The following is a 16457-nucleotide window of genomic DNA, read 5'->3' on the forward strand; positions in this document are numbered from 1 at the left end:
GCATTTTCTGATTCATTAGCTCGAGTTTCAGTTCTCTGGGAAAAAAATGTAGGAAAACCTATATTTTACTGGGCAAGTCAATTGTTTTATACAAAATAAGGTTTACTTTCCATGTGGTAACAGAGGCACTTGTAGATTATCTGTGTGCAAAATGACATGAATAACATTAGCTGGATTCATGCAAGTGGGGTTTTTTAATCTGAATAAGTGCAGAGTTTCAAAAAAAAGCAGATACAGAGGTGTCAAGGATGAGATTGCCTGTTACCACACTCTGCACTGGAGCTGTGCTTTGGCTATCAGTTATTTTTAAGCTTGGTCTCCTGGCGTTAGCCTTTGTCTCCAGATAATGTATCAGCAATTACCTGTTCAGTTTTATTATGCTCTTGTTCCTTCATGCAGACATTCAGGACTTCATTTGCTCCCACCTTGCAGACAGATTTAAATGTTAAGCTTGTTTTCCTACCAGATGGAGAATAGATGCCTCTATTTCAGGTAAGTGTTTTGTGATCTCTCCCTGGTGTGAGAAGATGATCCTGTGCTTGTTATAGTTCAGGTCAGGAAGGCTGCGAAATGCAAATCAAACCAGACCTTTTGTGCTTGACAGGTTAGAGGGGCTTTGCTGAGCTATTTGTATCTTTAATATAATTTGGGTGTCCTTTTTGTGCAGTAATGTAGCTGTGGGCAGTGCAAAAGGATTTTGCTGGAGCAGTTCAGCCCGGAAAGCCCCATTCCTGGAAGCACTCAAGGCCAGGCTGGGTGTGGTTTTGAACAACCTGGTCTAGTGGAAGGTGTCCCTGCAGAGGGGTTGGTCTAGATGGTTTTTAAGGTCTCTTCCAACCCAAACTGTTCTATGATTCTATGATCTTTATGCCTTGACCCTTCTTGAAGATTATGGTAAAGTAAACCAAAAACAAGCCAAATGTGCAAAGACCAGCACCTTGGTCATTGCAAAATATTGGGCTGCTCATAATATTCGGGAAAGAGGGTTTCTACCCCTTGAACGATGTGAATTTTGTGAATGTGGTTCCCAGCACAGTTCTGCAACCATTCCCCCCCCTTACTTCCCTTGTAGAGGATAAGTCTCTGCTGTACTAGTTTCCCACAGCCAAATGCAAGCAGGCTGCCTGTCTTATCTCCATTTGCCCCCTTCTGTGCAAACGCTTCAGTCACTTCCTGCAAATTTGATGTTTTTTCAACTACTGACGTGCTCCTCATCTCCACTCTGCAATTATGAAATGATGTGCTGATGTTTTAAGGCAAATGTTTTTGTTTTAAAATGTGCAACATCCAAATTTACAAAAAAAACCCCAAACAAACCCAAAACAAACCCAAACCAAAATAAACAGATCCCTCCCCAAATTCTCTCTGATGCTAATTATAGAAATCTCATCTCTCCAGCAGAAGCATCAGTCAGCAGAGGGTTTGGTTCTTTTCAGAGGCTGAATCTTTGGAAAAATATACTGAGGATGGTGCATAAAAGTGGGAGATGTGACAGGTACATGCTGGAGGTGAATGCTGAGAGTTTGGAAATGCAAACAGACTTCAGGATTTGCCAGTCCTCTTCCTCCCCCAACACCCAGAATATTGCATTTGTTGGTTGGTCTTCATTTTTAAATCATCCAGTGCTCTGCTGTCAAGACACATGTGTTGTTTTCATAGAGTTGGCACCAGAAGTTATTATTTTTTTCCAGCTCAATTTAGAGAAGGGTAACAAATATTCTGGGTTTGCTCTGAAATCATTACGGGAGGAGCTCCTGGATTATCCATCATGGTTGCTCCCACAGTGAAAATGCAGCTCCTCTGTCAGCAAGAGTTTCAGCCTGATGATGTTTCTGGCTGTCAGGACGCAACCCCAGACTGTCCCCACCACAAGAGAGGGTTGGAATAAACTGGCAAATTCATTCCAGTGCTGATTTTTATTAGGGAATCTTATTTAAATACTGCATGCTCCTCTTTCACAAGAAAGCCGGAGGCTTTTTTCCCCCTTCTAATGCGTTTTAGAGGCAATCTGACATTTTCTAATGGCTCTCAGGTATGTATAATTTATCCTGCTCCACGTCCACATTTTCCAAAATAACACTGGAAAATCATCTGGGTTCCTGCTTTTTTTGGACAACCATTACTCTCACTTTTTTTTTTCCAGGTTGACCTATAAATGTCCATATGCTGCAGGATAATTGCAGTAGGTGTAGGTTCCTTTGGAGACGGTCTTGTGTGGGAGACAATATGACAGCTCATCTGCATAGCACAGGCATCATTCCCCCGACTCGATTTAGCAAAGAGTCCTGGATCCAAAGGCTTCTCCCCTGTCTCCTGTATATTTAGGGGATTGCTCGCATACACAGCGCACTCACGTTCTCCTGTGCAGTCATTTCTCTGCTATCTGGGGGCAGCTCAGCCGGCTGGAGAAGAAATCACAGAGTGCCACAAGCGTGGCACACCGTGGCGTGGGGACGTGGCCTCTGCTGTTGGATCCCCACGCTGTATCCAGGCATCCTGAGCCGTGTCAAAAGGGTGTGTTAACACGCAGCTGGAATATTTCATCACGTTAACCGGGACGAAGGCTGTGCTGATAAACTGGTGGAACTGATGACCCAGGAGGGTGTTCAGTCTCTCAGATGCCGTTACTTTCAATTAGGAGGTTGTTGAAACTATGAGAGACTTTTGGGGGGATAAAAAAAAAAACCAAAAACACGAGAAGCTGGGATGTAAGTTATCAGCGTGGAATTGGGATGAGGTGCAGGAGAGGGAGCTGTGTCACCCCATGCCTCAGCATCCCTAACCCCGCTACAGCTGGATGTCAATGATTTTCACCCGGCATCTAAGGAGTCTGTGGACATTTAAGTGTTTAATTTAAAGACCTCCAGCAGACAAGCACCCTTTCCATCCCAAAATACACCTTCCAGGTGTGTTCTGGAGAGGGATTGAGCAGGTGGGCTTGAACACATAGCAGAGATGGGGCACTTTTATTAATTTTGCAGGTTTTTATGCTCTGACAGGATGTGTTCCATGGCTACAGTGGCTGTGTCAGCCTCATGGGAGCGCGATGAGCCAGGGGACACAGGGGTGGTCTCAGCACGTCAGTCATGCTGGGGGTTGGAGCAGGGGTTGGTCTCTGCCTGTGACAGTCATGCAGGTGTGTGTGACAGCAGCGCTGCCTCCGAGTCTCAGTCACGCTGGGAGAGTGACAAGGCTGGTCCCTGCCAGTGTCAGCCACGCTGGGTGTGTGACAGGGGCGATCCCTGCTGGTGTCAGTCACACTGGGGGTGTGACAGGGGCGATCCCTGCTGGTGTCAGTCACACTGGGGGTGTGACAGGGGCAGTCCCTGCTGGTGTCAGTCACACTGGGGGGGTGATGGGGTGGTCGCTGCCTGTGTCAGTCACAATCTCTGATGGTGTCAGTCACACTGTGGGGGGTGATGGGACGGTCCCTGCCCGTGTCAGTCACGTTAGGGGTGTGATGTGGGCAGTGTTACTCGCGCTGGGGGTGTGACAGAGGCGGTCCCTGCTGGTGTCAGTCACACTGGGGGTGTGGCAGGAGCGGTCCCCATCTGTGCCAGTCACACTGGAGGTTTGATGGGAACTGGTGTCTGGCTGTGTCAGTCAAACTGGGGGAATAACAGGGACCGGTGTCTGGGTGTCATTCCCACTGAGCAGGTGAGGGGGGCTGGCCTCTGGCTGTGTCAGTCACCTGGGGGTGTGACAGAGGTGGTCCCCGCCTGTGTCAATCACACTGGAGGTGTGACAGGGGAGGTCCCTGGTGGTGTCAGTCACATTGGAGGTGCGAGAGGGGAAGTCCCTGGTGGTGTCAGTCACACTGGAGGTGTGACAGGGGAGGTCCCTGGTGGTGTCAGTCACATTGGAGGTGTGAGAGGGGAAGTCCCTGGTGGTGTCAGTCACATTGGAGGTGTGACAAGGGAGGTCCCAGACTGTGTCAGTCACAATGGAGGGGTGACACGGGCCAGCCCCCAGCTGTGTCAGTGATGCCGGGGATGCACCGGGGATGGTCTCCGGGAATGGCAGTCCCGTGAGAGTGTGAAAAGAGGCTGTGTCAGTCACGGGGGTGTGAGGGACCGGTCAAGGGGGTGTGACAGGGGCTGATCCCTGGCTGTGTCTGTCACAGAGAGGGTGTGACAGGGGTTGATCCCTGGCTGTGTCTGTCACAGGGGGTGTGACAGGGGCTGATCCCTGGCTGTGTCTGTCACAGGGAGGGTGTGACAGGGGCTGATCCCTGGCTGTGTCTGTCAAAGGGAGGGTGTGACAGGGGCTGATCTCTGGCTATGGCAGTCACAGGGGGTGTGACAGGGGCTGATCTCTGGCTATGGCAGTCACAGGGGGTGTGACAGGGGCTGGTCCCTGGCTGTGTCTGTCACAGGGAGGGTGTGACAGGGGCTGATCCCAGCCCTTGGTGACGCCAATAGTGCGAGACAACTCTGGGAGGAGCAAAGGGCGAAGGTGGGACAGGTTGGGATGTTTTGGGGTGGTCCCGGTGCAGTCAGAGCTGCTCGTTTTGTTTCCTTTTTAATCACGGAATGGTTCACGTTGGAAGGGACCACGGTTGGTCATCTGGTCCCGCCTCCCCGGTTATCAAAACGAAGAAGAAAAAGAACTCACCGAGAGTTTGTATTTTCCTGGGGCACCGCTAAAAACTTACTATTTACGCTTAATCGGGTACTGCGTTAAAAAATCCTTTGTGCTGAATAGATTATCAAACGGATTATCAAATGCTTTTCTGAGCCAACCTAGAAATCCAGGAGTTACAACAAAAAACAGTGGGTACAGAGAACTGCTCAGCAGGTGAAGATTTCCCCTTTAATTCTTTAACAAGCTCACCTGTGCATTTTCGAAACTAAGCATGTGTAAGGTGCAGGCAGCAGACAAATCTCCAAACCCACGGCCAGTCGTGGCAGGAAGCCACAGAGCGTGGCCATTCTTGCACAATCACCTTCTGCCCCGCACCAGAAGTTACTGCCCTGCAGGCTCCTTTAGAGTCTTGTATCTCCAGCCCTTGAATTGAGCTGTCAGAGCTGAGCTGACAGAATCAGGCAGTGGTTTTTGCATAGAAATTTGCTGAGAGTCTGCATCAATATGTGCCAAGAAAATGCAAGTTTGGGAAACTAAAGCATGACCGGCCTGCTTTTTACAATCCTTGCATAGTTTTTTTCCTGTTAGTTGTTCCATGGTCTTTAGAGCTTGACTCTAGATTTTGTAACTGTAGTTAGAACTTGTTTTCTCAATCTTTCTTCCAAAAGCCTCACTCCTGAGATGCCCACTGACTGAGACCCAGAGATGTAAAAGATCCTGGCAAGCACCACAGGAAAAAGCATGTTAGGATAACCAGGGTGGAGCTGGCTAGCATAGCAAAACGATTCCTTGCTCCAGGTGATTTTAGAGAGCACAGCATTGGAGATCCTGAACTTTCTTTTAACGGCACTCCTAGGGTTCTGTGCTGGTATTCTTTTGAAATTCAGAGTCTCTAACAGCTATTGCAAGTCTGTCACCAGAGTTCAGTGGGCTAAAGGGAGCCCAGCTTTCCCCTGGGGAGTTAAAATCTCAACCTTCAGCCAAATATCACTTAAGTCTCTCTGATTTCAGCTCCTACTTAGGGGTTTTTTTTTGGTTGTTCTATGTAAAAGAGTCTGAAGCTCTCAGGTGTTTTAAAGTGCTTATGACAGTCCTAAAACAAAGTAGCCAGATGTCAGAAAACTCTATGGCCAATAAAAAATTCAAATTTGATGGGTTGGGATGTTAAACCCTGCATAAAATATATTACACTCCCATTGTGACAGCAAGCAAGTTTGCATGTTTTAGTGAATTTAATGGGGAAAAAATTTAAGAAATTACTCCAAAGTAGATCTAGCTGACAAATTGATTACAGGTCCTCGTCTGTCCTGACAGACTCTTCAAAACACATGACAGTGAGGTGACATAAATAAAAAGGATTTGGCATCCATATATGTGCACTGGGAATATAAATCTAGGACAGGCACAAAGCACCAATAATGTAATTTTAATAGGAATCATATATTGTAATGAAATGGGTGATTCTCTTATTTTTCTGCCTTCTCCTTGAGGATTACAGCTGATTTTTGTGTGTGCATGTGCTGGAATAACTCATCTAGACTGATGGTAAAGTCTTAGAACGTGGAATTTAACAAAAACATGTGCTTGCAGAGGCAACATATGAAAGGGAAGGCAGAGTACATTTAAATACCCTATTACCAGGAGGAAAAATTAAAATATGTGGAACTTGATAGAGCTGAGTATGTTTGTCTGAGGACCAGTATAATAAGATCTCTGAATTTTGTTTGTCATTTTAGGTTAATGGGGAAACATTAGCAGTGAGGCCTGTTCTTTGTTACCAAAAAGTCAGAGGCGAGGTTTGGGACTGTGCTCATGAATTTGATGAGTGTGTTGACACTTTTGTCAGTCTGAGTGTTGGGTGTGTACGTGCTGGTTTTATTACCTTGCCACAGAAGCCCTTTTCTGTCTCATCTCAGATCAACAACAGAAGACACGATGCACTGACTGGCACTGCCCTGGTTCTTTGATCTAACCCATGAGACATCATTTGGAGTGTTCTGCATTATTTATCACTACTGAAGTATTTTCAATTAAACTGACAGATTAAATACTAACTTTGCCTGGCAGATAATGAAATTCTTGTTTCTTTTCCAAGGAAGCTGACGTGAAAGAAGCCAGACATGAGAGGGCATGGGAATTTGTACTGCCTGTCTCCACATTTACAAACAAATAAGCACGGTATGATACCACAAAGAGAAGGCAGGCTTAGTTTCTGGTGCTGACAGTTGTCACACAGGTGAGGAACACTCAGGTGATTCCAGAGAAGCCTCACAAAGGTTGGACAGCTGGACATGGAGGAAGATTACTCACCACCTTCCAGTCCTGCTAAACCTTCAGTGCAATAGGAAATCCTTGGTAGTTGTAATAAACCACAGTTTGGATTTTTAAAAATTGCCATTCATCATCTGTGCCCCACACAAACATGCTTGGCTGTGGATATTTGTGCATGTCCTTATATATTCCTGGAGTTCATCACAGGGATGGAGCACCTCTGCTATGAGGAAAAGCTGAGAGAACTGGGATTCATCGACCTGGAAAATATAAGGTTTTGGCATGACCTAACTGCAGCCTTCCAGTACCTGAAGAGAACTTATGGGAAAGATAGAACAAGACTATTTACGAGAGCATGTTAACAACAGGATAAAAGGAAATGGCTTCAGACTGAAAGAGATTAGGTTTAGATTAGATATTAGCAAACAATTCTTTACTATGGGGGTGGCGAGGCCCTGGCACAGGTTGCACAGAGAAGCTGTGGTTGCCCCATCCCTGGAGGTGTTCAAGGCCAGGCTGGAACTCGATCTAGTGGAAGATGTCCCTGCCCATAGCAGGGGTTTGGAAGGAGATGATCTTCAAGGAACCATTCCATGATTCTGTTAACAGGCTCCCGGAGCACCGGGGGTTCCAGAACCGCTCCGCCGGGGCGGCGGGAAGGAATCGCGGTCGCAGGATTTGAACGGGGCGGCGGAGCTGAGCCGGGAGCGAGGGCTGTCGCTGTCGCTGTCGCCGGGGAGGGGCCGCGCTGTCCGCCCGGTCCCGCCCCGCCGCTGCAGCCGCGGCCGCTGCGGGCACGGCCGAGCCGCCGCTGCGCCGGGACCGCCGGCGCGGGGGATGCGCGGGGGATGCGCGGGGACCGGGAGACCCCCAGGTAGGGCGGGGGGAACGGGGCATCGGAGCGGGCAAAAGTTGGGAGTTCGTGCTGCCGGGAACAATGAATCCCTTTCTTTTTTATACGTGTATTTATTATTGTTTTTCAGCCTACATCGCGGTTTGAACATCCCCCTCCCCCGCTGCAGGGACCGCACGGCCATGGTTATGGAGTTCTCTTAAGCCGCGCAGCGCCAGCATCCCTTGGAAAGTTTTCCTTCCCCAAAGGCAGCAGCAGGTCAGTTAGAGGGCTGGAGGTGAGGAATACTCCTTTTACCCAGCTCCTTATTGAATTAAAGGAAATGTCTGAAGTTGGGGGTGAGTCGAGCCACGCTGTTCCAGGCAGTGACTAACGAGGACTAATCCAGATTGTTTTCTGTATCACAGCAGAAGAAAGCGCGGCTTGTGTGGCTGATGAAGCCGGCCTTTCTGAGATGTGAATAAGACCTTTCTCTGGATGCACATCGCTCTACTGCCCTGGTAACTGTCCTTGGTAAGCCTTCTGAAAGTAAATAGGCAAGTTTTATATTTATATATGCGTGCAAATACTGAAATGTGTGTGTTTTTATATATGTGTGTTCTTACCTATATATGGTTGTATTCGGAGATGTCTTACCCGGCCTTCCAGTACTTGAAGGGAGTTTATGGAAAAGAGGGAGAGCAACTTTTTACACGGGCAGATAGTGACAGGGCAAGGGGGAAGGTTTTCAAACTAAAAGAGGAGAGACTTAGATTAGATGTTAGAAAGAAATTCTTCCCTATCCTGCAGGTGGTGAGGCCCTGGCACAGGTTGCCTAGAAAAGCTGTGGCTGCCCCATCCCTGGAAGTGTTCAGGGCCAGGTTGGACAGGGCTCTGAGCAACCAGGTCTAGTGGAAGGTGTCCCTTCTCATGGCAGGGGGTTGGAATAAGGTGAGCTTTAAGGTCCTTTCCAACCCAAACCATTCCAGGATTCTATGATTTTTCATCTTTACATGAATTTAAAGTGGAAATTATCAATTTATGTTTATAGTTAAGGCTGGATGATGATAGAGGATTTAACTTCATTAAATATAGTCTGTGTTTCATATGCTGAATGTATGTTTTCTACATATCTAATAGTAGATTGTTCTGTTTCTTCTACTGTCTGTAGTCTGTCCAATTCTTATAATAAGAAAATTATCTTTAGTGTTATATATTTATCTTACGTTAATATCAGAAGAATCACTGATGAAACAGGTGTTTTATTGTCTAGGGAGGACTTTAAAGAGAGCTGAAAATGAGATGCCCTTACCATGAATGGCCCAAAGCTCTGGGTGTGCACATCATTGATGAGCTGCAGATGAGCACAGCGTTTGCCTCAGAAGATGGATGTGAGTGTGGACTGGGGCTCTGGGAACAACATTTGTGACACAGGTGAGAAGCATTCAAATTATTCCAGAAAGACAGCTAAGCAGGAAGGCCACACACTTAGCGTCCAGAAGGAGGTAGACATGAGTTACTCACAGATGTTCAGTCCTCTTTGCAACTCTGCTGGACCTTCAGGTAAGCAGGAGCTTCCTGCAGAGCTGCAGTGTGAAGATAAAGAAACCTGTGAGACTTACTATCAGAAAGAAGGTGAGAATCCAGCTGGGGTGTTTGTCCCTTCCGATACCAACTTTGACCTGCAGTGTGAAGAAAAAGATTTAGAGCACAGTGCCTCTGACTGCTCCAGGAAACCACGGGGAAGACTCCACGATGGTAATGAAAATACCATTCTTGGTGACATGTTTGCAGAGGACCTGGAGCCTGTCTCCGAGGAAGCTTTGCCGTATCGGTGCAAGAAGTGTGGTTCCTCTTTCCAGGGTATGAGCGAGCTGCAGGAGCACAGGCGAACTCACCTCGTGGAAAACTCCTACCGCTGTCCCACCTGCGCCAAAGAGTTCTTCCGCGCGGCAAACCTGCGGATGCACAAGCTCATCCATTCCAGCGACAGGCCGCACAAATGCCCGGAGTGCGACAAGGGCTTCATCCGCACGGCCGACGTCTGGAGGCACCTGCGCAACGTGCACAAGATCGAGCGCTCCATGGTGATCCTGGGAAACGGCATGGCCAGGAACCCCTGGTCCGTAGTGCACCGTAACCAGCACGCTGTTGAGTACAGCGATCGGCCTTGCGCGGAAAACCAGAAGCCTGAGGAAGACGACTATAAACCTTACACCTGCCCCACGTGCGGCAAAGGCTTCGACAAGCCCAACCTGCTTTCCAAACACAAGGTGATCCACCGGGAGGACAAGCCCTACAAGTGCCAGGAGTGTGGCATGGCGTTTGTCCAGCTGCTCAGGCTGAAGAGGCACCAGCAGACTCACTCTGGGGCGCGCCCCTTCTACTGCGAGGAGTGCGGGGGGACGTTCACCCGGCTGGCGTCGCTCCAGCGCCACCACCGCATCCACACGGGAGAGAAGCCCTACTCCTGCGGTTACTGCGGGCATTCCTTCACTGAGTCGGGGACCCTGCGGAGGCACGAGCGCACACACAAACCTGACAAACCTTAATTCTTGGCTCATTTGTGGCTGCGGTCTCCTCGGTTGCTTCTCACCTGAGCGAGGTCTGCTCTGTTGGGCTGGAGAAGGCACTCACTGCGAGCGCTCTGCCCGGTCCAGACCCGCTGCCCCAGCGGGGAATGCTGCATCACAGGGATCTCTGGAACTTGTACTGGTAGAGGTTGCACTGACTGGCTTTGAACTGCTTTGTATGAACAAATTACCTAATTGCCACTGAGTAATGAAATTACTGCACGTGGGGAGACTGAAATCACTCACATGTGCTCGTGCTGTCTCAATTTGCTGGACTGACCATGCATCAGCTTGAGCTTTGTGCAAGGATGCATAGGCTGTCAGACTTCTCTCCACAGCCTCAGTCACTGGATAAATTGGCCCTGGCCTCTTGAATGTGATGGCTCTCTGGCACTGGGTTTGGAGATCTGTTGTTGCAGGTCTTTGCTAAGTCAAAACAGTCCAGAATTGTCCCTCTATCCCTTCTGTCCTTGTATTTTGCTGAGTTTTTCTTTCCACTACATTTTTTCTATTTGGAGGGGGAATATCATGTTGGTTATTTAAAAACAAAACAAAACAAAAAAACCTACAAACCACTTCCTTAATAAATGCAACAGTTACCAGCTGTATTTCACAAGTGGTATTATGTAAGGGAGTACCAATACTTTATGCACTTTTATGTGATGAGTTGAATGTCTGTTAATAATGGGAAAAGCTTTATTTTGGCTATGATGATGCATGCTCTTGGCATGAAGGATTGGAATGCATTTATGTCTCTAATGGAACCATGCACTCTATCCAGCTGAGTATTGCGCTAAGAAGCATTTGAGAACACAAAATTCAAAGAGCAAAAGACCAAATTTAAGCCACCTTTGCTACTCATCGCATGGGAATCTCCTTAATTTAAATGTTTTCACACATAAGGAAGCTTCCCATAACAAAACCGTGTTTTGCGTTCTGTGATGTGTCTGAGTGCTACTGAAGTGTCTGCTTGACTCTTCACTTTGATTTAGATGATTAGTGAATAAAAGTTTCCTTACAAACTAGCCTGGCAGATTCAGCTGCTGCCAAATACTCCAAGGCTGTAACTTCCAAAGAGGTTGGTATTGCCTCAGTTATGGCAGTAGGGTTTTAACTTTGAAACTTTATAATTACTTTTTTATCTGCTGTTAACCACTGTGGTAGAAGCATCCAGTTTGTCCTTAATTTGCAGCTTGAATTTCCTTTCCATATCAGCTTCCTTTTCGCCTGCCAGCTGCCATAATTTCAGTAATTCCTTTCCAGTGCTTTCTGCCTTTTCAGTAGGAAGTTGTGCAGCAGAGGTGAAGGTAAAGCTTCAGGGTAATGTAACTTTGCATTTACTACAAGGCTATTTAATATAAAATACTAATTGTACCATTAGTTTGCTTGTTCCATGGAGTAAAAAATAATGATGGCTGTTCAGCACCTTCCACCTGTGCAAGAGCTGAGCAGGTGTCACACAGCTGTGGGTCCTGCCGTGCTTGATGTGAGGTCCTTGGCTCAGATCAAGCTGAACCACTGTCTGCAGCAAAACTTTAACTCGATTATGAATTGGAGACTAATTCTCCTGGCATCACTGATGGGTCATTTTTATTTAATTCCTCAAAGAAACCTCCAGATGGGGGAACTGATCTGCATCCTGCTTCTGAGGATGTGTTCTGTTGTCTGTGTACTTTTGCAATGCTGGGATGGCTGGACCCTGTGTACCATGTGCATTCACTACAGTGGGACTGAGACTTCTCCAAACTCCCCTCCAGGCAGGAAGTTCCAGTACCGTTTTAGGTTTCCAAAGGGCTTTTGCTGGGGCCCCTTAGCAACAGCTCGGTCTTATCTGAGGGCTGCTTAGCCTCTCTAAGAGGAAAGATCTTTGCATGACAAGAATCCTGGCTGACTGTGGGTAAGTGTTCTGCAGAGAGAGGTCAACAGTGTTGTTCTGTGGGGACTGTGATGTTCAACACCTTCTGAAGTGACCTGGAGAGAGAGAGGGCAGATAGTGAGGTGACAAAGCTGTTCTAGAAGCTTTCATGCAATAAGTTTCCACGCTCACCTTCTAAACCCATTTTGAAGTTGTCATCTACAGCCTCCCCTGTTCAGCATCCTGCTTCTCCCTTGGGTATGCAATGCTCTTGCTGCAGGGGGTTTTAATATCCAATTAAACTGCACCACTATGCACATCTTTATGTTGTGTGACTGTTCTGCTTAGGCAGTTGCAGTAATTGAGAAAATCCAGTTATTCTGCTTTTCGATGTTAGCAGTTGGTGGAATTTGTACCTATAGGATAATGGTGAAAGTATTTTGAATGAAGGTCTGTTATATGGGAAGAGGAAATGGATGGTGAAATGAGAACCACTAGGCTTAACTAAAAGGTTATTAAAAAGACACTTGCCTGGAAGGTTGACTCGCATATAAAGTGCTTGGATGTGTGAAAGGAGTAATTAAAATGTGATGGCTTCTGGGACAAGTGTGTTGAACTTCTTCAAAGAAACTTCCATTAACTCCTTTGCAAGATACAGTGACCTATAAAACGTGACTGCCACCCCTGGCAGAGGAAAGGATGGAGTCAGCCAGGCATGTACCTTCATTGTTCTTCCAGATTGGTTCCCAAATCCTTCCTGGAAGAGCTTGCATGCAGGAGATTGGGCAGGGCAGGAGATGGGACAGGCTGAGGCAGAATGATACTGACTGTGGAGAAGCACACTACTCGGTTTCATCCCTCACCTGCTCACCTTGAGAGGGAAGGGGTGCTTGTCCTAAAACCACACAGAGCCCTGTTCTCCCTTCCGGAAGGTCAGTGGTAAACACAAGCCCAGGGTGTGCTCAGGTTCACTCTGCATGAGAGAGACTAAAATCCTGGGATACTCTGACTTGGGAAAACATCAGAAACATTCCTAAACTGTAGCTGTCTCCTGCAAATGAACCTGGAGTTGGGTTGGCAGAGCAGGAGAGGTGGAAGGAAGGGCCAGAGGCAGGGGTACCCTGGGGTGATGGGCTGAAGCATAAGCCAAGCATGGCTGGTGGAGATGATGGTGAGGGCAAGGATGACTTGGGGTTGTGTCTACAGGCATGAATTTCATGTGAAAAACATGCTGAGACTTGGATCCTGATCGGATTGGCATCCAGCAAATAAATATCACTTTTTTCTTTTAGCTAATGGGAAAGAAAGGTAGAAACTGATTTCTGTTTTCTCACACACACTGGGGCCCTTGCTGCACTGAAGAGGTACATCTGCTGTGTCCCCTCATCTTTCAGACCCACCTCTGCTCCCATGGGACACTCAGGTGTGGGGGGGTGAATCTTTCTGTGTTCATGGAGTTGTGAAAAACAGCTGGGAGTCCCTGCAGTGTCGAGCCCTGTCTGCACAAGGATGCTCCAAGGTGGGTTCCTATCCAGAGAATCACTTTCCCTTCCCCATAGGCTCAGATGCAGCTGCTGCACCAGTGTGACTGGTGGGGAAGCAAATGATGCTGGACAGGAGGACAGCACGGGATGGGACTGCAGATCCACTGTGGAGCCGCTCCCAGGCAGGTGCTGGAAAGACCTTTCAAGCCAATTTCATAAACCAGAAAATGAAGCTCTGAGCTCTTCACATGCGTCACTTGAGCAGGGAAATCTGACTTGCAAAATGTGGCTTGTCACCAAGTGAGGCTGGATAAACCAGGTACCGACCACTGAATACCTCTCTCGTCATTTGGAAAACCCTTGGGCTCTGGCATTTGGGGATGCAGCAGTAACCAGACACTAATTACCGAAAAAGGAAGACAAAAATAAAAAGCCAAAAATGCTTCTTGACCTTTTGTTCTTCGCAGCAGACAGGTGAAAACAGTATGTTCCCAGCAGTAGCTCTTAATTATTTCACCACTGCACATCCCTCTTGCACTGCAAGTTAGAAATGTCAGTTTAATTCTCTTTTAATTGCCTCAGCTATCAGATACCTGAGAGAAGCCATTTTTACCAACTGTTCTTGGGCTCAGAAAGCAGGTTATTGCTGTAGAAATACTCTGCACTTCTGCTTTGGAAAGGGGCTCTACCGAGGGGAAAGCAAGGGGTGCAATTATTTTGCCTATAATTACTGTATCCAGCATGCTCTGTGTGAAAAGGTTGTGTGTTTTGCAATGCTTGTCTCACTGGCAGCACAGGAGTGTTTGGACTTTTGTTTGTGTGCATTTGGGGTGCTTCAGGCTTACCACGCTCCTCACCTGCATCAGGCAGGGATGCCTCTAAAGCTCCTCCACTCCCAGGGCCATTGCTTTTGGGAACCTGGATTTTAGAGCAAGAGGGGATGACAGGCATGAGGAGCAGAGCAACTGGGCAGCTCTTTCTTAATGTAGCTGGTTTTGTCTTTGGTCACATTGATTTATGCTTAGATGTGATGCTCTTGATCCCTCTAATGGCTACAGTGCTTATTTGAAAGCATGGATTTTTATTTTCTGCACTCTGTTAACTATTTTCCTGCTCTTTAAAATACAGAACTACCAGGAAACAAAATGCAGAAGTTATTAATTACAGAGGCCCTGGGGCTCTGCCAGGTTTCAGATCCAGTGGCTGTTTCTCTTGATGGCTAAGGAGCTCAAATGTTCCAATGCCAGGCAAGCAGGAGCTGCTGCTTCCATTCCTGGAGGGCCCAGCAGAGATGCAGAGTCATGCAGTATAAAAAAATACCATCTTAATAAAGGTCACCTGGCCACACAGAGCATTTCTAGAGAAATAAAAATAGCAAGAGGGTGAGAATCTAAGAACAACACCTTGGAGCTGTGATGGTAAAGGTGGGAAAGCTGCCTGGCATCCCACTAGGCTGGCTCAGCAGAGCAGATGCCCTGCGAGCTGTTGGCAGAGCATGTGGGCAGGCCAAGCTGCTTCCTGCCCCTGGGCACAGACACAGCAGTGCAGGCACATTTCTACCACTTAAAGAGAATTCAAATCAGACCCTGACCTCGAGCCAGGTGCAGCCAGCACACAGTGGGTTTGCTGTCTCTGGGACATGCAGTGCTGAGAGCTGGCCTACGGCAGTTTTATTTTCACCGGTGCTCTTTGCAGTTTTGCAAGCAGGTCAGCAGGCTCTGCCCTGCTCCTGTGTGAATGTGTAACATTGACCAGGGAACTCAGGATGTGTGAGGAGTCTGAAGAGCAGTGTGTACCTGCTCCCCATGCTGGAGAAGGAGGGCATCTGAGCAGTTGCTTCTCAGGAAGGCAAATCTGATTGCAAACCCCAGCGGAGAAGTGGAGAAGCCCCGTCCCTCTCCCTGACAAGAGGTGCAGCAAATTCCTCTTTGGATGCTCAACTCCTCTCTGGATTTACTAGTATCCCCCCTCACCCTGATGGGTGAGCACGGGTGGGTAGCCAGCCTGGCAGGAGCAGCCTCCAGGCTCCTGTGTAGGAGAGCAGAGCATCCTGTGCAAGTGTGTGGGTGTCTGGGTCACCTTTTTGTGTCCAGCAGAGCAGCTGCAGAGCCTTTGAAACTGGGACCTCTTTCCTCATCCCAACTTTGGTGCCTGCATCAAAGAGAGCAGCCTGGGAAGTACAGGAGGGCTGCTCTGCCTGCCTGAGCCCTTTCCCACTCCTCCTCCTTGCTGGTGATGGAGAGCACCAGCTGTCTGCTCCAGTTGTGCCTCCCACCACACCTACCAGGAGGCCTTTGCCTGCTTCTGGCTTTTAGATACTATTTCCACTTCTGCTGGAGAGAGCCCCACCACCAACAGAGCTCTCAAGTGCTTTTCCTCCACTTTCCTCACAGGACTTCATGCTGTGACTTTCATCTCCAGTACCTTGTGATAAATCCTTGTTTTTATTCCCATTCAAGATGTGTTTGTCACTGTCTGGTCAGTCCTTGGCCACTGTGAAAGCAGTTTCTCCCTCCTCACTAGTCCAGCACGTGTGTTTCTGTCTCTCTCCACTGTGTGAGCTTTCCTGCAGGGATATTTCCTCCCTGCTTCCCTTACTGCCTGTCTCGCACATGCTGCTTAGCTTTCCTTTCCTCACAGGGGGGATTTCTGTCTCCTCTCCGGCATCAGGATCGAACCTTTCCCCTTATTTTGAGCTGACTCACTTCATGGGCAATCTCAGCACTGAGGACTCTCGCCCTACAGTTGTTTTATTTGGGATTAGCAGAAATTAAATCCCCCAACCCCCTGGCAACAGGTAATAATTCGGCAAAAACACTACAGAGCAGCCTTCAGCATTGCTGACCAGGACTTTACAA

General features: G+C 47.9%; 1 protein-coding gene across 4 annotated transcripts; it reads left to right on the forward strand.

Moving 5' to 3' along the window:
* The first annotated feature begins 7622 nt into the window (after positions 1-7622).
* Positions 7623-13406, forward strand: LOC135418693 (zinc finger protein 436-like). 4 transcript variants are annotated; one of them, XM_064664225.1, is made up of 4 exons: positions 7623-7729; positions 7839-7966; positions 8116-8248; positions 8965-13406. In XM_064664225.1, the coding sequence occupies exon 4, from the start codon at positions 9073-9075 to the stop codon at positions 10237-10239; it is 1167 nt and encodes a 388-aa protein (XP_064520295.1). In that variant the 5' UTR covers positions 7623-7729; positions 7839-7966; positions 8116-8248; positions 8965-9072; the 3' UTR covers positions 10240-13406. The 4 variants fall into 4 exon arrangements, with proteins under 4 accessions (XP_064520295.1, XP_064520293.1, XP_064520296.1 ...); XM_064664223.1 differs by having other exon boundaries at positions 8116-8221; positions 8961-13406; XM_064664226.1 differs by having other exon boundaries at positions 8116-8208; positions 8961-13406.
* Positions 13407-16457: the final 3051 nt, after the last annotated feature.

The sequence above is a fragment of the Pseudopipra pipra genome, chromosome 9 (assembly GCF_036250125.1).
Source record: "Pseudopipra pipra isolate bDixPip1 chromosome 9, bDixPip1.hap1, whole genome shotgun sequence".
NCBI lineage: Eukaryota > Metazoa > Chordata > Aves > Passeriformes > Pipridae > Pseudopipra > Pseudopipra pipra.

Bases quoted from the DNA above. Each gene is read 5' to 3' on its own strand.
- LOC135418693 (XM_064664225.1), top strand. From the start codon at position 9,073: ATGGATGTGAGTGTGGACTGGGGCTCTGGGAACAACATTTGTGACACA.